This window comes from Podarcis muralis, chromosome 3 (genome assembly GCF_964188315.1).
Source record: "Podarcis muralis chromosome 3, rPodMur119.hap1.1, whole genome shotgun sequence".
Classification (NCBI taxonomy): domain Eukaryota; kingdom Metazoa; phylum Chordata; class Lepidosauria; order Squamata; family Lacertidae; genus Podarcis; species Podarcis muralis.
The window spans coordinates 23,308,982-23,331,925 of NC_135657.1; the positions used below are offsets into that span (position 1 = coordinate 23,308,982).

At 44.2% G+C, this 22,944-nt stretch overlaps 1 protein-coding gene across 1 annotated transcript in view; it reads right to left on the minus strand.

Moving 5' to 3' along the window:
• The window catches only part of MTA3 (metastasis associated 1 family member 3), a 118,262-nt gene extending 97,452 nt beyond the window's left edge, over positions 1-20,810 (minus strand). The window contains exons 1-3 of the mRNA XM_028724794.2: positions 20,526-20,810; positions 10,818-10,885; positions 7,768-7,861 (exon numbers count right to left, since the gene is read on the minus strand). Coding sequence (XP_028580627.2) covers positions 7,768-7,861; positions 10,818-10,885; positions 20,526-20,553 — 190 coding nt within the window. The 5' untranslated portion in view covers positions 20,554-20,810. The remainder of the gene's footprint in view (positions 1-7,767; positions 7,862-10,817; positions 10,886-20,525) is intronic.
• Between the last annotated feature and the right edge of the window lie 2,134 nt (positions 20,811-22,944).

Genomic DNA, 22,944 nt, shown 5'->3' on the forward strand with positions numbered 1-22,944 from the left:
TACCGATGCCAGGATGCCTGTATTATCAAACAGCTGTTCTGTGAATTACCACTGGCAACTATGCAATTTTATCACCGCCTCTGAACTTTCCGCATTTAATTTCCCTCTAATCCAGTGGTCAGCAAACTTTTTCAGCAGGGGGCCGGTCCACTGTCCCTCAGACCTTTTGGGGGGCCAGACTATATTTTTTTGGGCGGGGGGGATGAACGAATTCCTATGCCCCACAAATAACCCAGAGATGCATTTTAAATCAAAGGACACATTCTACTCATGTAAAACATGCTGATTCCTGGACCGTCTGCGGGCCAGATTTAGAAGGCGATTGGGCCGGATCCGGTCTCCGGGCCTTAGTTTGCCTACCCATGGTCTAATCTATTTACTACACACACACACACACACACACACACACACACACATATATATGAAATTCAGGGCAGTCCCTCAAAGTGCCACAAAACTTTTTGTTGCACAGACTTTGCCTGGGCATTGTCTGGGAGAGCAGTCTGGATCGCCAACCCATCTGGACCAGATACTTCTGCATGGCAAGAACATCTGACTCAGCCCTCACTCTCCAATACCAACACAACAGCCAATACGAAATCTATAAAGGGATGAAAGTTCCAGGTGAAGAGTCAGCCAGTAAAGATAAAGGAAAAAGGAACTGCTGTGCGTATGCTTTCTTTTATGCTGAAAACGGTTAACAAGCCTTTGAATGCGGCTAGAATGTTATCATAAACTTTCTACTTTTTTTCCTAACTGCCAAACAAGTGTATAAATGCAGGGGGGAAACATATAGCCTACTCTGTTCAGACATTCTCTGGGGTGGATTGATAGCAGGCTGCATTTGCTTTTATGAGAAACCAAAGAAAAATACTAAGCTGGATCAACCTGAATTACTGAACACCTTGGGAGTTAAGTCAAGCTTAAAATTGCTTAAGTCTGCTAAGTAGCTTAAATAAACAAATCAAAAATAATACTCTGAGGTTTCAGACAGTGTTTTTTTTTTTCCCTTGCCAGGCCTATCTGGAGATGCTAGGTATGAAAACGACAACCCTTTGCATTCAAAGAATGTTCCCTTCCCTTAAAGCATCCCAGTTTTCTGTGAATATGTATTACAACCATTTCCACCAGTTTATAGAGCCTTCATACTTGGAAGCATATGCTTGTCTTTGTCATAAGACTTAGATGGAAGTACATAAGTGATAATGAAAACAGTACATTTCAAAATTATTCGGTAGAATTTCTTAGAAGCTTATGTAGACTGGATAGAAGGCAAATTATCCCCTCTTAGCATTTTTCCTTTGCACAATCATATTTTGTCTCTCCCCCTTTTTAAAAGAGATATGTATGGGCAGAGGAGAGGGTGGGCATTCCATGGCACAAGTGTAAATCCTTGCACTCATGGGCCATGTTAGTTGGATACCACCTTTAAAACTACATGTCTCAACAACTGTGACACACTTGGGAGTGGCAGGGGGTGGGGAGGCTTTTATTGTAAAAATCTTTGAAAACGTTTCAGTGCTATTGTTGGCAACCGTCTGTCTCAAGAGAGAATGGAGTGCACCTCTGGGGGTGGAGTCAAGCCACTGCGTTAGCAGCACTGAAGTGACCTCCCCAGGCACAAGCTTGAGCAGCGTGTATGGAGGTCCTCAGCTGCACAGAAGACAAGACTCCATCTCGGCCTCACTGATGTCGTCCAAAGGAAAGCAGAGTAATATGTCTGGCACCAGCTTAGCTGCAGGAGTTGCCAGGAGGCGGCGTATAAGTCCTTAGGACTCCACTCTGGACTTGTGTAGGGTTCACACCTTAGCCTTTTCTTCTCCCAAAGATATCCCACAAAGCAGTGAAGGTTTAGGATCGAAGTTTTCTTCTCCTTAATAGGCTATCGTCCCAGGTTGATGAACCCCATCTGCCCCTCTATAGGACATGCAGAAACCACCTTCTTGACTGTTGGACCCACTATTGGTCTTGTTTGTGCAATCCATCAGAGTCTTTCTTCACATGCAGGGGAAGTCTCTAACTCACCAAGAGTTTGAAATCCATCGGCTATCCTCACCTAGTTCAGCTGGCGAATCTTAGCCATTCCTCCCAGTTAAACAGAGGCAAATTTCTAATTTTCAGCTTCAAAAGCAGCTGAATTCCATTAGGTTGAAAACTGCAACCATTCAGCAAGCACAAAACGCCTGTGTGTTCTTAAAATGCTGCCACCTTCCCTTACTTCTTCATGACCTCATTAGCTTCCTGTGAGAATTGTATCTAAATTGCCTAGGTAAGGTCAGCCACGGACTGGGCATTATCTGCAGCCTATAAACCTGAACTTCATTACTGTGGCATGCTTGAACCTGCTCCCGCTTCCCAGCTTTCAGCTCTCATCCACTGTTAATTAGCTCTACAGCGACTCCCCACTTACCAACTTCTGTCCCCTCCTGTTCATCATAAAACAACGAAACAATTATGTATCTAATCCACCAAAAGCCAAGGAGGCCACCAAGCAGGTGCCCATCATTCCTAGACCTTCTCCAGATCAATAGTTCTCCTCCTCCCAGCTACAGTTATCATTGCTGGGAGCCAGTGGTATCTATCAGAGGGAGAAAAGCCAAAACCAGCCAACTACATATTGTACCTGGTCCTATGCAACACTCTATGCAGCAAGAAACTGTATCCTGGATGCAGCCATGCCACACGTGATTCCCTGAACCTCATTCCCTCTATTCAGTTCTACCAGGGACTGAAGATATTTGGTAGGAAGCAGCTACATGGTCTCTTGATTTTCACATAAAAATCAGGGCTGTTGCGCTTGGAGAACACTTTGCTACACCCCTTAGAGGCCCATTGTGACATGTTTCCACAACTCTTTGAGGATGAAGTAACTCTCCTTCAGCACCATATTGATGGGATAGTTACAGCAGCTTCTAATGAGGTGTCCAACACTATTAGTGGGATCAATTTCAGCTGACGTGGCATGGTGATACAAAGTGCTTGAAGTGACACACTCAACTATGTGCCTCTCTTGCGAGCAAGATATGACTGGTTGGGCACAAGGGGTGGTTTACATCTTGACACCTGGTTACCACTGGTCCCACTCATCTGCCAGACAGGCCGGCTTAGGATAGGGGAGGTCAGGATCCTGTACCAGCTGCATTCTGTTCCCTGCCCCTGTTTTATGCCCTTGGTGTGTTTCCTGCTTCGGCTGCTTGTATAAGCTTGCTTTTCACTGTCCCCCTCCCCTTACATTGCTTCCTTATTTGAATCATTGTTATTACTATTTTTACTGGTCACTCCCCTAAAAGCCTTACTGTTGAAAGTATGAGTTTATTTTTAAGATTGTCCTCTTTCCTCCTCCAGAAAGTTGGCTCAATGTCATGGAAATGGAAATCCCCAAGGATGTGCTCTATGGGGAGCGGGCTTCAGGCACCAGGCCCATCGGCAGACCAACTCTTTGCTACAAAGAATGAGACATGCAAATAAGACATGAAGGCTGCCAACATTAACCTCGCCATGTGGGAATCCCTTGCGGACCACCTGAGTGCCTAGAGACAGGGTCAGGTCATGTATCCATAGGAAGATCCATTCTTCACAGGAAGAATGGCTGCTAGGAAGAATAGAGAAGACACACAATGGTGCATCTGCAGCAGCACAACTGGACGCCTTTGTCTGCCTCAGCTGCAACACAACAGGTCTCTCCTGTATCAGTCTCTACAGCTACAGCAGGTGCCGTACCTCTCTAACAGTTTGACTTCACCCCCAAAGACACACAGAATGCCAACAAAATATTAAAGGATTCCCAAGTTGGTTTAGAAAAGCTTTCAATCTCTTTATCTACCTTATTAGTGTCATTCCCTTCCTCCAAGGAGCTGAGGGCAACATGCATGAGACACTGATAGATTACAGTTCTCATCACCCCTGACCATCAGGGATTCTAGCTGGACTGCCAGGACCTCTGGAGGAACACAGGATCTCCAACCCCATGAGATGAATTCAGCTGAAAGGCACTGACTTACCTGTAATATCCCTAGTTTCCTGTATGCATTTTGTAGGAAGATACTAAGAGTTCTCCCATGCCTTATAAATCTGAATGCAAGACATGATACATAAATACAAAGCACTTCTACTGGAGCATGCAAAACTCTAGGTACAAAATGACACAAAGCTGGTAAACAGATGTATTTACACAGGGTGGAGGTCTGCAGAATAAAATCCCCTTTACAAGAGCTTTGCTTTCCCAAATCTCATTAATATATTAACAAGCCATTCACTAAAATAAGCCTATTGTGTGCTTATGACAATATAAAACTTTTGCTCTGTACTTAAAGAGTTGACACTAATCTGGTTAATGAGACGCTCGTGAACAGGAGTCAACTACTAATTATACACTGTCATTCACAAAAGGGAGAAATGGCTATTATGTCAAGGAAAGGAACTCATTATTAGTGTTCCTTTATGTCCTCGCCCCCAGGGTGGGAGAGGCACAGCATGTCTTCCTCAAAATAAAACCAAATAAAGCAGAATTATTAGATGACCACCGTTAAAGAAAGACAACAGAAGGTTTGTTTGTTCAATCTTCTGCTTATTTGTTTCAAGAAGTTCAGAGAAGCTCACATTAAACTGCTAGGCAGGCTTCGCTCCACTCTATCTCTGAATAACAGATGATAGGACATAACTATGACAAACAGCTGTTGCATTTATGCTCTGCTCTTCAGCTTCCTAGAGGCATCTGCAAGGCCATGGCCAAAGTCAAAAAGAAGATGCTGAACTCAATGGAATTTTAGCCTCGTCTTGTGTTCAGGTACTCTGTGCTGTTAATTCCTTGTTATTCAGAGCTTAACGAAACGTCCAACACTTTTAAGCAGCTCAGGGGCTGAATCACAAGGAACTTATGACATTCCATTCCATTATTTGTTTACTTCTCCAGTTTTCGCAACCTGAAGTTTACATTGCCCAAGTGTAACGTAAGCCAAGGTGCTACTGTACACTTGTTGAATGCACAATGTGAATACCCCTATTTTTAAGAGACTTGTCTGCTTTACACCAAGGTGAGCAGAAGGTAGATCAGACTCTAGTGGTAGCTCTCTGGGTTATTTGAAGTAGATGAGCAGTAGATCTGATTTCCAGTTGTTTAACAATAGCAACAATCTAACACCTGTATATAGTCTCTCTCATCCAGGTGTCTTTTGACATGTGGTGCTTTGGCATCCCTGCTATCCTGTGTGCCTGTAGTCGCACTGCCTAGGCCAGGCATAGGCAAACTCGGCCCTCCAGATGTTTTGGGACTACAACTCCCATGATCCCTAGCTAACAGGACCAGTGGTCAGGGATGATGGGAATTGTAGTCCCAAAACATCTGGAGGCACACTTAGGGATTAGGGATCCGCAGAGTCTTATCAGCTTGCGTAACAGACCTCAGCAACTCAGCATTTTGGCTAATCTACTTTATTTACATATAAACACACACGGAGCACTGCAACATAGTTCCTTCTCTCTCTAGCATCAGACAGCAAAGAGAAAATGAATAAAGGACAATAGTCCCACTACACGGAACACAGTAACACAAACATCCTGTCTCTGTTACTTCCCACTTTGTGGAGTCAAAACATACACCGTCATGTGATAGAGAACAATCCCATTGACTGCAACCATGGAGCAGGAATTCTAACAATCTCACCCCTGGTACATGTATGTATGTACAATGGTACATGTATCCATTGGGCTTTTAGTTGTTGCTTAAAGCTTGGATTTTGTTGTATTAAATTGCTGTAAATTGCACTTTAAACAAAAACCTTTGTGAGCCATGTTTGAAGCCTTTTTGGCCGAAAGGCAGCATCAAAATAATCTATAACCATAGAAAGAACAATCTGTGTTAGGTCTCTACACAAGGGATGGGCAAAATATCTGCTGGTAGATCTGATATTATTTCTTACTCTCAGTTGTTTAGTAATAGCAACAAAATAACTAAGCTCTTGCTCTAAATTATACTGCCAAAATGAAGCAATCTGGGGTGAACCAAGAAAGGATATTTATGTGCAAGACCAGTGAACTCCATTCAATTCTTTTGATTGGCTCCTTGGCTCAGAATTCTAAGCGTATTCCTTTTGCACCAGGTCAAGTTGGAAGATCTAAAGGTTGTAATAAAAAACTAAATGGATCCTACAAGATGGAAGTCTGTTGGTCTCTACTCTACAATGAATACACTGTGTTAACTGTCTTTTCACCCATGATCTCATTAAATAATCTATGGCCTTTTAAACTGTGTGTGGGGGGGGTGTATTATTTGTGTTTGTTACTATGGCATGTATTTCTATCTTTTTAATATTGTAAACCGCCCTGTCAGCCTTGGATGAAGGGTGGTATAGAAATTTAATAAATAATATAAATAAAGAAATATAAACTAAATATTATATTATACCGTATTTTTCGCCCTATAGGACGCACCGGCCCATAGGACGCACCTAGTTTTTTGGGGGGGGGAATAACGGGGAAAAAATTGACCCCCCCCAGCCGCGGCTTCAGCGCGCCCCGCGCTCCGGGCAGCAGGCTGCTATCCGCAGCCTAGGGAGCCCTGCGGGAACTTCCGCGGGCTCCCCAGGCTTGCTGATAGCTTCCTGAAGCCTGGAGAGCGAGAGGGGTCAGTGCGCACTGACCCTTCTCGCTCTCCAAGCTTCAGCGGAAGCCTGCATTCGCCCCATAGGACGCACACAGATTTCCCCATCATTTTTGGAGGGGGGAAAGTGCGTCCTATAGGGCGAAAAATACGGTATTTATATTAAATATAAATATAATATAAACTAACTAAATAATATAAAAACTGGGAAATAGCTTGATATGCTTGGGTGGGTGTTACAAAGCATTGGAAAAGGAAGAATAAGAAAGGAAGAATAAGGAAAGGGCGGAAATCAATATGGCATTTTGCCATGATGATTTCCAAAAACTCAGCATTATTTATGCATGAAATAATGAAGCCTTGTTGCAAAAGATAAAGAAACCGCAAACTACATTAAAGCTATCCCTCTTTGGCAGAATATCAAGATATAATTATTTTTTATTTATTTTTTGGCAGAGTGTCAAGTTCTAAACTTTCAGTTCTGCCTCAGCTAAATATCTTGCTCCTATCGTTACCAATTAGAACTGAGCGAAAACAATCGCTTCAATGGCATATACAAAAACAGACTTCACACGGGCAACAAGAAACTACGGCTAAAGGTATTAACCTTCCAGGCGTAGACACGGCGAGGGCTGCTTACCAAATCGTGAATTATGTCACTGCGTAGATAAATACAAAAGAAACATACAATATTGCTGAGCAAAGCCACACAGATATTCAGCCGTCAACTATTTCACCGATAAAAAGGAGGAAATAATACTTTTCAAATGGAAGGGCTATCGATTCAGCATAGCAGTTCACTAACAAAAGGGGGAATTTTTCTCTGACCCTACACAGCTCTCAGCAACCAGCATTTCATCCTAAGAAATCCATTCTACAGGGTCCCCCAACACTTCAGAGCAGATTTTGCTGAGGGCTGCGGAGTATAGGAGTATTGGCAGAAATCGCTATCAGCAGCCTTCTTTCCAGAAGCAACAAAGCAAAGGGTGAAAGCTGAATTCCACCCTAGGGGTGTGAGTGAAGCTGTGCGGGAATGCAGGCGGGTGTGCACTTGAAATGCAACAGACTGTGGATAAACTGCATCTACATGAAGATGCACATTCCTGTATACGCACACAGAAAACTGTAGAATCCATGCAGTTTGTTTCTGAAGGAAACAATCTACTTACTTGCATGCTTGTCTGCAAGCATGATGAGGCTATTTGAGATGTCACGGCGTCTGTAAAAGCACACCACTTTTGCTTCGACGTTGCCATTGGCGGTCTGCAAAAACAACACAACCCATTAACAAATCAATGTATCACAATTGTGGAACACATGGCCAGCAAAACTTGGCTATGGGAAAGCTATGGGAAAAATTATTTAATAAACCTCCACGTCCGTCCCCCGGCCAAAGTTTATATCCATCTTTTTTATGGTTGAGCATGTGGCAGATTATCAGGCCAACCATTCCCATCCTTTAATCCTGGGAGCGGAATCCTGGCACCCTCTAGATCAGTGTTTCCCAACCTTGGGCCTCCAGCTGTTTTTGGACTACAACTCCCATCATCCCTAGCTAGCAAGACCAGTGGTCAGGGATGATGGGAATTGTAGTTCAAAAACAGCTGGAGGCCCAAGGTTGGGAAACACTGCTCTAGATCAGCCTTTCTCAACCTGTGGGTCCCCAGATGTTGTTGGACTACATCTCCTATCACCCCTAGCTAGCAAGGCCAGAGCTCAGAGATGATGTGAGTTGTAGCCCAACAACATCTGGGGACCCACAGGTTGAGAACCGCTGCTCTAGATGCTGTTAAGACTACAACTCCCACCATCCCTGACCACTGGCCATCCTGGCTAGGAATAAGGGGGTTGTAATCCCACAACATCTGAAGAGCTGAACATTTCCCTGCCTCCCAAATTGCTGCCTTCTCTGACTGGGGAGCGGGAACAGCCAGTGTGGGAAGGAGATGCCACGCTACTGCTCTTCCAAGCTGGCTGCTCCTGTTGGGGAATCAACAGTGCGGCACTTTTTCCACCCTTGGGTTAGAAGAGACCCCTGCCTGAAACCCTGGAGAGTCGCTACAAGGGTGAAGAAAAATCAATGATTTTTTTAAAGAAAAATTAAAAACTCAGATTTTTTTTATTTAAATTGGTTTTTTAAAATAAAGTGCTTTTGTGAGGGAAAAAAAATTAAAGACAGTTTTCTATTTAAGTTACATTATAGTCCAAAAGATATTCATCAGGAAATAAGGATTTGTTTTAAGTTTTTCATGTGTGCTAAAACTCAGTCTAAGTTTTCTTAAAAAAACAACAACGTTTAACCACATCGGTTAACAAACATGGATACATATGCTAGAATGTTATCGCTTTAGTTAAATAATTTTTTTAAATTATTATTAAGGAAATGATTATTTTTCTCCTTCCAATAAAGTACAGCAGAAAAGTTGTCCAAATATAAACAGTTAACTTATTAAGCTTCACAATAATTTCATAATTATCTGTCTCTGTATTTCTAATGGTATAACCCAGGGGTCGGCAACCTTTAAGACAAAAAGAGCCACTTGGACCCGTTTCCGAAGAAAAAAAAGCTGGGAGCCGCAATACTCGTCATTATAAAAATAACTTTTTTGTCACTTTTTTTTAATTATTTCTTTGTTCGACCCCTCAGAATTACTCCTCCTCATAGAAATAAACGTTAAATTAACAAGTTACCTTTTTTTGTGTGTGTGTTCTTCACTCCCTTCAAAACAGTAACCAGCGTACATGCCCCCTTTCAATGCAGTGGCCAGCGTACATGCCCCTTACAATGTTAGCGGGCGGGCGGGAAGGTGACGTCGGGACGGTGCGTGACTAACGCACGCACCGCCCCCATGCGACGTCACAGCCAGTACAGCGCCCGCCACAGTGGGGAGTGTCGGGGCGCACAGTGCGCCTCCTCCCCTCGCTAGTATCTGCCATGGAGCCACAGCAAAGGTGTAAAAGAGCCACATGCGGCTCCGGAGCTGCGGGTTGCAGACCCCTGGTATAACCAAATCAGTAATTTTTTTTATATAACTGTAAAAACTACTCCAAAAATTTATTATTCCAAAAATGAAACCTTCCTTTGGTTGTAAATATTAAGATTATACCAGCAACAATGAGTCTTTCTGTAAAAACGAATTATTTAAATCAAGTCTTACTGACTAGTGATTTAAATTGTGATTTAAATCAATTTTATTTAAATCAAATCCACTCTGGTCGTTACCAGTAAGAGGAGACAATACTAAACTTCAGAATGTGCATCCCATCAAAAGCAATGCAGCACGGATAAACAGCATCTACAGTAAGATGCACATTCCAGTGCATGTCAATAGCCTGAGTCAGTTGTCAAGGAAATAAAACAACAATCTGACATTCAGAAGACATCTGAAGGTAGCCCTGAATAGGGAAGCTTTTAAATGTTTGATGTTTTTACTATTCTTAATGTGTTTAATTTGTGGAAGCCACCCAGAGTGGTTGGGGCAACCCACTCAGATGGGCGGCATATAAATTACTACTTGTTGTTGTTGTTGTTGTTGTTGTTGTTGTTGTTGTTGTTGTTGTTAGGAAGCTTCCTTGGTTCCTAATGTTTGCTGGGCTCCAAGTCAGAATGCAACCCCATCAAAGAGTCACTCCTCACCAAAGCAAAAGTGGCTTGGTTCAAACCCCTGGGCATGTGCCAATCAATATTCAAGGCTCAGCTCAGGCAGTTACTAGGTGCAAGGCAGTCACCTGCTCTATCTGTGACCTGTGTGCTTAGCTAATCCTTGTCCTGCTCCACTCTGACATTCGTTCTCTTGACATCTGTCCTTTGCAGGCTCCCCCTATAATCACCTAGCTGTGGATTTCCATTGTGTGCTATACTCTCTACACACCTCCAGATTGTCTCCAGCAGGTTGCATCCTGCCCCCCCCCCCCACAGGATTCCAGCAGCCAGGAGAGGAGAAATACAAGTACTAAATCACAGTTCATCTAAACAAAGCCAAATGATCTATTAAGTGGCATGGGCTTATTTTTTTTCAGCTGTGGCACAGATTGAAGTATATTTCATTTTCTAAAATGCAGCCCTGAAAGAAAAGCATTTCTTGACAAACTTCACTCAAGAGCTGGGGGGGGGGGGAGAATAACTTCCATATTTTATAAAAGAATTACACCTCTGCGTTCTACTGTGGAGGGCTTCAACTCTTTGTCAAGTGGCACAAAAGATTACATATTAATGTACCTTATTAAGTTCTTCTATTCGCCTGATCAGATATGGATTGCTTGAAGAGTTTTCAAAATAAACATAATCTGCAATGAAAAGGTGAAAATATATTTAAAGTTCTGCAGAAAACAGTACGAGAATAAATCTGAAAAATAAACCCGAGAGCTTCATGCTTAAAATCCAAGCATACATTGCCGTTATGTCTATGTTCACAGAGCCTTAAATCAAGGCTAACAAAATATGTGAGCTTATTATGTTTTAGATGCTTATAGCTCATGAATAAATTCTCTTCTGCCTCTCCTAGGATGAACCAAGTGGAACCTCACTAACGATTCAGCCCTGCAAAGATTTATACAATGGCTTATATTTTACACAGTGGGAGATTCATATACAACACCAGTACTAAAAGAATTTCTTTTGTGCAATTGAAATGAATTAATCTGGTGCTAGCAAAACCATTTGTGAATCACAGCTACAAAGTTAAGATGACGTATGAAACTTTCCACCAGATGGGACCCTTTTCCTAACCAGCCCACCCCGGAAAGTTAGCAACCCAAAAAATTAAAGTTAAGGCAGCATGAACTTATTACTAGAGGGATAGCAGCCATGCTGGTCTGTGGAAGCAAAAACAACAGTCTAATGGTTCATTCTCGTGTTCTCTCTCTCTTGCTTGCTCTGTTGTTGTTTGGGGGGGGGGATTGCGAACTAGAATCTAATCAAGACCTGAGTGCAACAGCCCTCTCCCCACCTGTGATTCCCAGCAGCTGTCATTCAAAGGTATGTTGCCTCTTGACAGTGGAGATAGAAAACAACCATAAGGATAAGGAACCACTAATAGCCTTATCCTCAATTCATCTGTGTAATGCTTAAAGCCATCATTTAAAGAGTTAACATTTCTGCAATACTATCCTTCCATAACACAGCTTCTTTTAGTCAGCACTGTTGTCTGAAATATTCACATAATGCATCCATATACCAATATCCTTCTGCTTCTTGCACACCCATCCCAAGTCAAATGAGACTCCACTTGTGTCTAAAATCACAGCATTGTAGAGCTGGAAGGGACCACAAGGGTCATCTAGTCCAACGCCCTGCAATGCAGGGATCTTTTGCCCAAAGTAGGGCTCAAACCCACAGCCCTGAGATTAAGAGCCTCGTGTTCTACCAACTGAGAGAATTCTGTAGAGCTCCAGAACAAGGGACTGTGTTGATCCCAACCACAGCCTTTATCTCACTGCGGCACCTGTCCCGTAATTTCCCAGCATGAGGCATGGCCAGGTTTAGAGGGAAGGACCATAGCTCAGTGGTAGAGCATCTGCTTTGCATGCAGAAGGTCTCAGGTTCAATCCCCAGTATCTCCAGCTAGAGCTGGAAAGGCTCCCTGCCAGAAGCCCAGAAGAGCCACTGTCAGCCACTGTAAAGAGTACTGAGCTTGATGGACCAAATGGTCTGACTCAGCATAATAAGACAGCTTCCGGCGTTCCTATGCACAACATCTGGTGCTCTGGTGAACTAGGAACATTGCAGAAAACCACCAACAGAGCTGATTAAAAACAATCCAAATACTAAAATTCACGCAAGAAGCATCCATGCATGACTAGATGCACCGAGATGTCCGAAGAGTCATGAGCCAAAGCTTACTACATTTAAAGCTTCAATCCTATGCAAAGTTTTACTTCTAGATTATACACGCTGCACGTAATGTATAATTCAAGGTTGCCAGACTGAAAAGGGAGAAACAAGCTAAAAATCAAACATCTTGTGCTCTGCTGGAATTAGGAAATGACAGTTCACACAAGAAGAACAATTTCTCAATTTCTGGTCACACCCCATGTGTCTCTAAACAATCTTTAAGTAGTTAGACAGTGGGAAAATGAACATTGTTTCTGTAGGACCAACACAGACAATAAAAAGTAATACTCAAGAGATTGAACCCCAAAGAGTGGAAAGCAAATGCAATGCTATCAGTGTCAACAAAGGAGTGTGCAGGACAGCAAGGGAGAGTTGAGAACCGAAACAATTTCCTTATCCATCGTGACTCATGCAAGATGTCTGAAGGAAGTAGGTTTAGCCACGGCTGTTGCAAGCGACTTCCTGCATTTTTCCAAACCATTGCACTTAGGTCTGAAAATTTAAGAAATGGTCATGACCCCCTAGGAGGAACATCACACTGATTGGACAACTCATAATCTGAATAATAATACAGTGGTACCTCGGGTTAAGAACTTAATTTGTTCTGGAGGTCTGTTCTTAACCTGAAACTGTTCTTAACCTGAAGCACCACTTTAGCTAATGGGGCCTCCTGCTGCCACTGCACAATTTCTGTACTCATCCTGAAGCAAAGTTCTTAACCCAAGGTACTATTTCTGGATTAGCGGAGTCTGTAACCTGAAGCGTATGTAACCTGAGGTACCACTGTAATCAGGTTGTGCAAGACTTTAACTAGACTTCAGCAGGAATGTAGGCCAGCCATAGGCAAACTCTGGCCCTTCAGATGTCTGGGACTACAATTCCCATCATCACTGACCAGTGGTCCTGTTAGCTAGGGATGATGGGAATTGTAGTCCCAAACATCTGGGGGGGCCGGAGTTTGCCTATGCCTGATGTAGGCAGTGGGGACACACCCCAAGCTGTGTGATGGAGCAGTGCCACTGCAGCTTATCTGGATGGCATTGGCCTGGATAGGGAGCTGTGCAGGTAGACCAGAAGAGGGCTGGCTCCACTGGTGCATTTGTGTAGCCTTGCCAAATGCCATCTAGGTAAGCTATAGCAGCACTGATGTTGGGGGTGTGGCTTGGCCCCACTAAACTACTGATTCTATGAATGTTCATTCAGAAGTATATCCAATTATATCCAGTAAAACTTATTCCTGAGTTAAGCGTACACAGCACTGCACTTATAGGAATGCAGGACCTAAATAAATTAGAGAAGAGAGCTTGTTGATACACCCAATCACCTAATGCAGTAGCCATTGAGGAAATGGAAGACCTGCTTCCATTTCAAGTTAGTCACTTTGCCTTTTTCACTTTGTCTCTGTGATTTGGTGGAACATGCAACACCTTAAGAAAACAGCCTCAGACAATTTTGTCCATCCATCCCAGAACTGACAGGCGGCAGCTCTCCAAAGTCTCAGACAGAACTTTTTCATGCCACCAAGCTGCTCCATCTGGAGACTTTCTATATGCATAGTGAGTGCTCTACCTGTCAGAACTCTGGTCAGTAGAAAAGAAGAAGAGGAAGAAGAGTTTGGATTTGATATCCCGCCTTTCACTCCCCTTCAGGAGTCTCAAAGCGGCTAACATTCTCCTTTCCCTTCCTCCCCCACAACAAGAGACTTCAAAGAAGTGTGACTAGCCCAAGGTCACCCAGCAGCTGCATGTGGAGGAGCGGAGACGCAAACCCGGTTCCCCAGATTACGAGACTACCGCTCTTAACCACTACATCACACTGGCTCAGTGAGCGAAATAAATAGATTCATTCTACCTGTGAGCTTTGGTCCTACTTCTGAGGAGTGTCCCTTGCTCTCGGGACTTCTCATACCGAAAACAAGAAGCTGCAGCTCATAGGCCACACGCAGCCCTCATTTAATGCAAATACATGGTAGCAGAGCAGTGGTGTTGAGCGATTCCACCCCACGCCCCAGCCTGCCAAAATGCTTCATTTTTCCCTGTAAAATGTTCAGTTTCAAGACAAATTAGATCACTCTCTAGGGAGTTTTCTAACACAAACTGGAAGTTTATCCTGGTGCAGATCAGCCTAACATGCATAGAAACTATTTTCAAGGCAGAATGAAAATTTGCTGATGGAAATTACACTATAAAAATAAGCCTAATGTGCATGAGAAAATTTCCCAGAAAACCTCTATTACTGTGGCAGAGAAAGACAGAAAGTGCACTACGCAACCCTAAAAATTGCGACCTCCACCCTCCCTTTGTTCCAGCTTCACCCGCCAGTGGCTGCAGCACCAAAACGACTTCCCTTATGAGTCAAATATCCTTTGTAGAAAAAGGTTCCCCATCACCGTCCTCCTATTTATTTATTTTATTTGTTTATTATGTTTATATACCACCCTTTATCCAAGGATCACAGGGCGATCAGTCATAGACCTACAAGGCTGAGCAGCAGTCTACATCTCCTTTCCATTTTATTTCTTTCTTAAGATTTATGTGCCATTTGATTGTAGATAAAAACCTCAAAGCGGTTCACAAAAAAGAGAAAAAACAGTAATACTTTCACTTTTAAAAAAAATCACAACCGTAGCTTGAAACACATGAAACGTTTTACACTTTCTTCCTACAAGAGAGAGGACTGATACAAGGCACAAGAGAGGATGAGTAACGGAGGAATATTATTTAAACAAAGCCAGCGTGAACATCATCAGTCCCATATTACGGTTAGAAAAGACAAGGGTAGAAGGGCTGAGATTAAAGAGAGTTCATGCTCAAGGCCATCTAGTGAGTTCGTGGCTAAGCGCAGATGTTTTCAAAGACCATTGCCGGGGTAACCAACATTTTGCTCTGCAGGTGTTGTTCAGATAACAGCTCTCATCAGTCTCAGCCAGCATGGCCACTGGCCAGGAATGATAGGAATTGGAGTCCAACAACAGAGGGAACCACATTGGCTAACCCTGTACTATGCTATGGCAGCTCAACGATGAGATGAAGAAAACAGGACTGATGAGATTCAAAATATAGGACTAAACTAAAGAAATCTTAGCTGATTAAAAGTACAAGTTTTTGTTAAATGAATGCATTGGTTTCATATGCTTGCACGTAAAAACAATGGTTCTGAAACAAGACAACTTTCTTTGTTTCAAGATGATGCATGCATTTGCTGTTGCGGGTGTATTAACTTAAGAGAGGCATTCCCTCCTTCATAAGAGAAAAGGGAGACTGCTTCTTTGAAGACAGTACTGACTATCTGAAGTTTTTCATTTAAAAGATATATATCTCCGTATCTTTCTATCTGTATAAGATAGAAATATATGTTCAACAGATCCATCTCTAAATTGAAAGGCAGCCTTATCATTCTTATTATTACACCTTTCCACCAAAAAGCTCAAAGGGGCATACATGGTTTGCCCCTGCATCTCAACAACCATGCCAGTAGGTTAAGCTAAGAGCCAGTGGCTGGCCCAAAGCTATCCAGTGACTGAGTGAAGACTTGAAACCTGGTTCCCAAGTGTCTAGTTCAACCTCTAACCCCTACACTGCACTACCTACAAACCCTTCCATATCTGTCTTGAAATACTGAAACAATTGCACACCATCCTACTTGCAGACGTTTTCAAACTTGACCCGTTTCTTCACACATACTAGTATTTACAAGGAAGTATAATTGTGCATCCCCTAAAAATCCATCTACTTCCTAGACTGACAATGTGTTTATTGTATGTGTGTTAAGTCCCACTTGTTTTCAGGTGAAGCGTGTAGAGCACAGGTAGGGAATAGGGCAATTCTCCAGATGTTGCCAGGCTCAAACTCCCATCAGCTCCAAACAGCATGGCCAATGCTTAGGGATGATGAAGAGTCAACATGCAACATCTGGAGGGCCACAGATTACCTAGCCCTTGTGTAGAAAACTGCAGTATCTGACTCATTTCGCTGAATAAATGCTCCCCTTAGAAAGTTAAGGAACATTTGCCATTTCAGCCTTATGGGACAGAGAAGACAACACACTTCTGCAAGAATGAAAGTAAGAAAACAAGTTTGCTTGCTGAGGAAGTTCATTAATTAATCGTTAAGAGAACGGCTGAGATGCTCACAATTAGGTCAGGGTAACAACTCCAGTTCCTTGCTCCTGCTGGCGAGGAATGCAAAGGTGCAATTAAGCAATTGCCCACAGCAAGATAAAATTACCCCACAGGTGAGCTGGTAAGTGGCCATGCCTCCGCCTTTCTCCTAAGATTTCACTTTCCCACACCGTAAAGAAGATTGTAGCATGATTGCAGGTCTCCTGGCACTAGAAAACATGAAAAATGCAGCTGCAATAGTATTGCAAGTTTTCTTACAACACGGGAGAAAGGACATCCAGATTATTATATTCCCTCTATTGGAAAGAGCCTCACAGAACTACTGCAACCACCCATCCAATTTCTCCTGACGTGAAAGGGCCAGGAAAGACAGGATATGCTTTGCCAAGTCAAAAGCAACTAAAATAATACATGTGAACAGGTAGCATCTTCCCTTACCTCACTCGACCCCTCAGACTGAGAATTAAGAGGCAGGGCATTCCTAACATTATCTAAGGCACCTGTGGCTAAGGAGAGCTAATGTGGTGTAGTGGTTAGAGTATTTGACTAGGACCTGGGAGACCAGGGTTCAAATCCTGACTTAAGCCATGAAGCTTACTGAGTGACCTTGGACCATTCGCTGTCTTTCTCAGCCTAACCTACCTCATATGGTAAGAGGTCACTGGGTCAAACTGAATCTTTAAAGAGCAATGATGCTGTAAAGACAGTGTAGTTTTTCTGAGATTCATGAATAAGGGGCATTTGTACAAAAATATAAAATATCTGTGCAACTCAAGCCAACAGTTAATTTCTTAGCTGGTGGAATCTCAAGGCTAAAACGCCTATACCTAATTCCTAGTTTTGCCCTTCCATCCCCCTATTGAGCTCCAGGTATTTTTTTGTCTGTTTCTTTGATTTTCGGCAGGGTTCAGGAACCTGGTGCACTTATCCAGAGTCTTTTTGCCTTCTTAAAGAAAAACATAAAACAGAGTGGGTGGAGTGGGCAGGGTGACTCCATAGTGTCACAAGAGCCTGCCAACCGGCACTGCCAGCTTCCACAGGAAACAGGAAAAACTCGTTGTTCCTCAGTGTAGTTTTCCTAGGAAGACTGCACATCTAACACAAAAAGAGGAGTGCAAAGGCACACCACTCAAGCTATGTATGTTTCAGCTCATCCTTGGAATCATGTGTGCCAGGCTTCTCTGAATTATTTACTTCTTCTTCTTCTTCTTCTTCTTCTTCTTCTTCTTCTTATTATTATTATTATTATTCTGGGGGACATGCCTAGTCTTCACAAAGCACTGATGATGTACTAAATCAGAGTCCAGGATGTAGCACTTCAGGCTGCAGGTGGGACTCCAATGACTGAATGCTAGAAAGGCCAACAATGGGGTCAAAAGTATCCATGGATTTTCCCTTCTGGAAGAAGAAGCAGAGGGTCAAGTGTTTCAGTGTTTGTTGCAGTGCTATGAGGATGTAGTTCCCTTCAACCTGACCCTAAACTTCCTCATAGCCCTCCACTCCCTTATTTTTCTTCCTCAGAAGAAGGGAAAGTCTTGTCTCTTTGTTCTCTGCTGGACTTCAGCACTCCAACCTTCAAGCACAGACTGCCCTGTCCTCCTCCATTTCTGTTCTCTCTCAGCATAGTTCTTTTTTTATGCAGAATTCCCAGCAACTCAAGTCTGGGAAACCCTGATCTAAAGGGCCAAAGTTTCCACTCAACTGCTATGCACCTTCTTCCAAACAAACAGTCATCTTATCCATGTTATTAACCTTTATTATTGGAATAATCTTTATGCTGATACCTTAAATTACAAAGAGGAAACCTGTGGCCTGCCAGGTATTTCTTGACTACAACTCCCATCATCTCTGACCACTGATGCTGATGGGAGTTGGCATCACTTATGGCCACAGGTTCCTCACTTCTGTTTTAAATAAATAGTGTTAGGGAGAAAGGTTCTAGGGGGTCTTCCAGACAACGTGTTTATAGAGCATTCATCCAGATTTGTTTGCACAAAATCCATGTGGAGGTTATACATCACTGTTGAGCTCTTTTTTAGCAAAGTTGTTGAACTTTTTTTAAGGGAAATCACCAAAAATGACACTGCCGACAACATACGTTTGGATTTTCCCAAACACTTTTAGTGATTTCCGCCCAGACACTGCTTCCGACTGTAGTATTCCAGATTATGTCTGGGAAATTCTGGACGAATGGCATCCCTATGATACAATGCCACTATTTCCGGTGCATTTTCCCCAACACTATTCTTTCCATAAAAATACTTGCAATTATTATTATTATTTGTATTTTCTTGGCCATACGCACCAAATCCACTTTAATTGCACAGCCTAAATTTGCCAGTACTTACTTATTGGTATCTAGACTTGCCAGTACTGTACTTACAAAATGGTGACAGTCTGGCATGTTATCTCCCTGACATGTTAGCTTTCTGTGTGGGGGGACACTCTGGTGTTCTATTCCCATCACTTGTGCCCAAATCTGCACTTCCTCACAGCAACAAAATGCTCCTCAATGAGCAAATTCTGAGAACCAGGCCTTAAAAGTTGGTTCACCCAAGCAGACATTATTCTCTCTCACACAGCTGTGTGTGTAGAGGAAAGTGGCCCTCCCATTTAAATGGTCATTTCAGATTAGAGTTTCTCCACACCCAAGTTGCCCAATCACACAGAGAAAATGAGTGCCGCCATTTTGAATGAATTGGCACTTAAGAAGCAGGTTCCTCTAGTATTACCCTTTGGGGTTCAAAATCATATCAAAAGTGCATCAAGTCCAGCACCCCACTTCCAGAAAAAAGGCCACCTAGATGCTCCTAGGAAACCCACAAATACACTGTTACTCATATGCAACTTCTGTACACAGGATTTTCCACTGAGGTATTATGGATCAATGACCATTTATACTGAACCCTTTCTAAACCATCACCAGTGTCAGGCCAGCTTCAGGTTTGGGGATACCCTAGGGAGGGAGTGCCTCTCTGGGGGCTCAACTCATGCTCTCACCACTGCCAGTACTGCCCATTCACCTGCCCACTCCCAAACTGGTGTAATGCCAACCCCTCACACCAGCCCTGGCCTTCACCACCTCCTGCGGCAGCAAATCCCAGAAGTTAACTATGCTCTGTGCGGAAAAAGCAATTGCTACTGCCATCTAATTTAACTGGGGACAGGGCCACTGTCTCCCCAGTTTCAGTTATAACGAAAAGGAGAATTCTCTCCCTATCCAGTCTCCATCCTTTTACACACCAGTTATCCTTTCTTTCCTATCCACTCCACTTGCTTTGGAGCAACCCCACTGGATCCCATGGGACAAAGGAGAGGCCTGCGACCTTGTGCCAATTTTCACATGAGAGCAAACATGGGGGGGGGGCACGCTGAGGACCACGCTGAACTGGCTGGGGGGGTGAACCCCAGAACACGTGATGTCAGACTAGGGGGTGCGTCCTGCGTCTCCCTCGCCCCTGAAAGAGTCCCCACACACCAGGAGAGCTTTCTTCTAGCCAGAGGGGGTCGGGGAGGCCTCGGAAGCTCCCCCCCCCTTCCATTAATGGGGAAGGGAGGGAGAGTTGGGCCGGCTCCCCTCGGGGAAGCGCAGAGACTGCCATTCCCGGGGAGCGCGGTTGTCCCGCCGCTTTCCCGCGGAAGAGAGGCCGCGGCGCGGGGGGCTTCTCCCCCAAATTCCACCTCCCTGGCCAGGTGGGCCGTAGCCCCCCTCGTGGGAAGGCATCCGGAGGAGGAGGCTGGGTTCCCCGCGGGGGGCGGGTGCTGCGCCAGGCTCGGCTCCGCTCAACACGCCCCTTCGCTCCGGCCCGGCCGAGAGCCGGCCCGCACTCCTTCTCCCCGCGAGGCCGCACTCCTTCGCCCCACGGGACCCCGGCGCCAAGCCCTCCCTCCTGCTCCTCCTCGGCGTCCAAGGACAAACCCGGGAGCCGAGGGGGCGCGCTGCGCTGAGGACCCCCCGCGCCAGCCCCACATACCTCCCACTCGGTACATGTTGGCCGCCATGTCTGCGCTCTCTCTGCGCCCTCCTCCACCTCCTCTGCTGCCGCCGACGCCGGGCTGGGGAAGGGGAGGAGCGCCCAGCCCTCTCCGCTGCTGCTGCCGCCGGCGCTGCTGCCGCTGCCCTTGACGCCACCTACGCCGGGCACCACAACAGGGTGCCAGGCGGCTCCGCCGCTTCCTCGGCCCTCTCGCTCGGCGGTGGGGGAAGGGAGCGGAGGGAGGAAGCCGCGGGAAGCTGAAGGGTTAAGGCCGAGCATCCGGGCCCGCCTCGCTGGGCAGGGCGGAGAGCGCAGTTGGCTGCGAGCGGGCGGCGCCGGCGACGCCGAGAGCGCACAGCCCACGCCGACGTGCGTGTGCGCCCAAGGCCCGGGAGAGGAAGGGTTAAAAAGTTCCCTCGGGTGGATCTCTCTCCGGGGCTGGGGGAGGAAGGGATCCAGTTGGGGGTGGCTCAGGAGTAGGTCCCCTTTTGGGTACGTGGTCCTTTTGCGCGCGCGCGCCTAGCAGGGACAGGTGGATGTTTTGCCTGCGCGGGGTGGGGGGAGACGCAGGTGCATTCTGCAAAATGGGGCGCAGGGCGCTGACATTGGGGTGCAGTGTTTAGGAGAGCGTGGGGTGGGAGTTCCTGCTTCAGATTTTCATGTTGGCCATCATACCTCGCTCAATACATGCGATTGTGTTTACCAAGCCCACATTGGTGTTAAGCTGTTGTTTGCCATAGAGCAGGTCCACACCTTACTATTATGAGTTTGTGAGTGCTAGACCTCTATAAACCAGTGGGTGTTAGTATTTTTTTAAAATACTAGATTAAAATACTAGATTTTCCCATCCTATCAAATCTAATGTAGACTTCCTAACCTATCTTTCGTTAACATCCTATTACAAATTCTTTAGTTTGCTACATCTCCATTGGTTTTCTGTTCTTTTTTTCCTTGTATTCACGATCCTTTCTTTTGTCTGCTGCTGATCACAGCTTTATCCCTGCTCGTAGATTTATCTTAATGCCACTTTGTTTTAAATACCCTTCAAATTGTTCCTACTCGTTTGTTACTATCTTTCCATCTATAGTTCTTATTTTGGCCTTCATACTTGCTAATTTGACATATTCTATTTGGGTGTGTTAGAAAGACGGGGAGTGTTAAAGCTGGATGCTGGACCTCTGTGTATTAAGTTGGGTACTAGACACTTCTAATCCCCGGGAGTTAGCAAATGTCAAAAGCTAATTAAGCTAGGCTAAGTCTCCTGTGTTGCAGTGATAGCCTGGTTGTTGGGCCATTAAGACAAAAAGTCTCCTTCCTAGGCTCAGGTTGTATATAAATGTAAATAAACCATATGTCATAAAGACACTACAGACTCCGCTATGCCTCATTTCCAAAAGTAAACACAGACCCTGGGTAAGCACACCTGGAACTTCTGGAATCTCACACTGCTCAGAGATTGGGTCTGCAAAAAATATGTTAAAAGCTTTCCACATTCAGAATGCTACTCTTGGGAAAGCAATAGTCTCTGTTCACATGACTAAACAAAACACTGCAACTGCTGTGCTTCCCCAGATTTCCAAGTGGGTGTGGAAAGCTGATAGATTTATGTTTAATCTCACAGTCATATGCAATATGAAAAACTCCATGTGGTTTGCTTTTAAGAGCACGTCAAAATAACATGGTTCTATGGCAGTTTAAGTGTCTGGTATTCTCCCAAAGAATCATGGGAAGCAGAGTTTGTTAAGAGTGCTGAGAATTCTCTTAGCCATCCATAAGTCAAAGAACTGCAGCTCCCTGGAGAAAAGAAATGCTTATTAAACCAGTTTGGGCCTTACTTCCAAGTAAATGTGCATGAACTGTAAGTCTGTAGTGTTAAGTATGCCTCAGGTAATGATTCATTCCCAGTTGTCAAAATCCATCCTGAAGCTACTGTTTATATTTCATTCACAATATAAAATTAGTTCCCACCAAGAGTCAAGCTGTAGGACAATATAATTGTATTTGACAGTTGCAGCCAGAACTGATGTAGTGTTGAGTTTATAAACCGCAAATACTTTTCAAAACTGAATCAGAGAAAAATGGGTTCTTGTGTCTGAAATTTGTTTTAAAGATGAAATTAGCTTCAAGTTCCAGCATCAATAAATATCAAATCTCAATTATTTGCAGATGAAATGATTGGAGATTGCTCCTAAGACACGATTATGTGAAAAACTTCTGTGTATGAGTCTGATTAATGAAAAATCTATCATTTTAATGATGCTACTTTGAGTTGGAGCATTTCCTCACGGGATGCCTTCTGCTTTTCTGGCTCATAGATGATGACAACCCATTAATTTCATTTTCAGAAAACGTCTCCTCTGAATATATTTGACTGATTTTTCAGTTCATCTTCTGTAGCTAAAGGTACTGCAGAGTT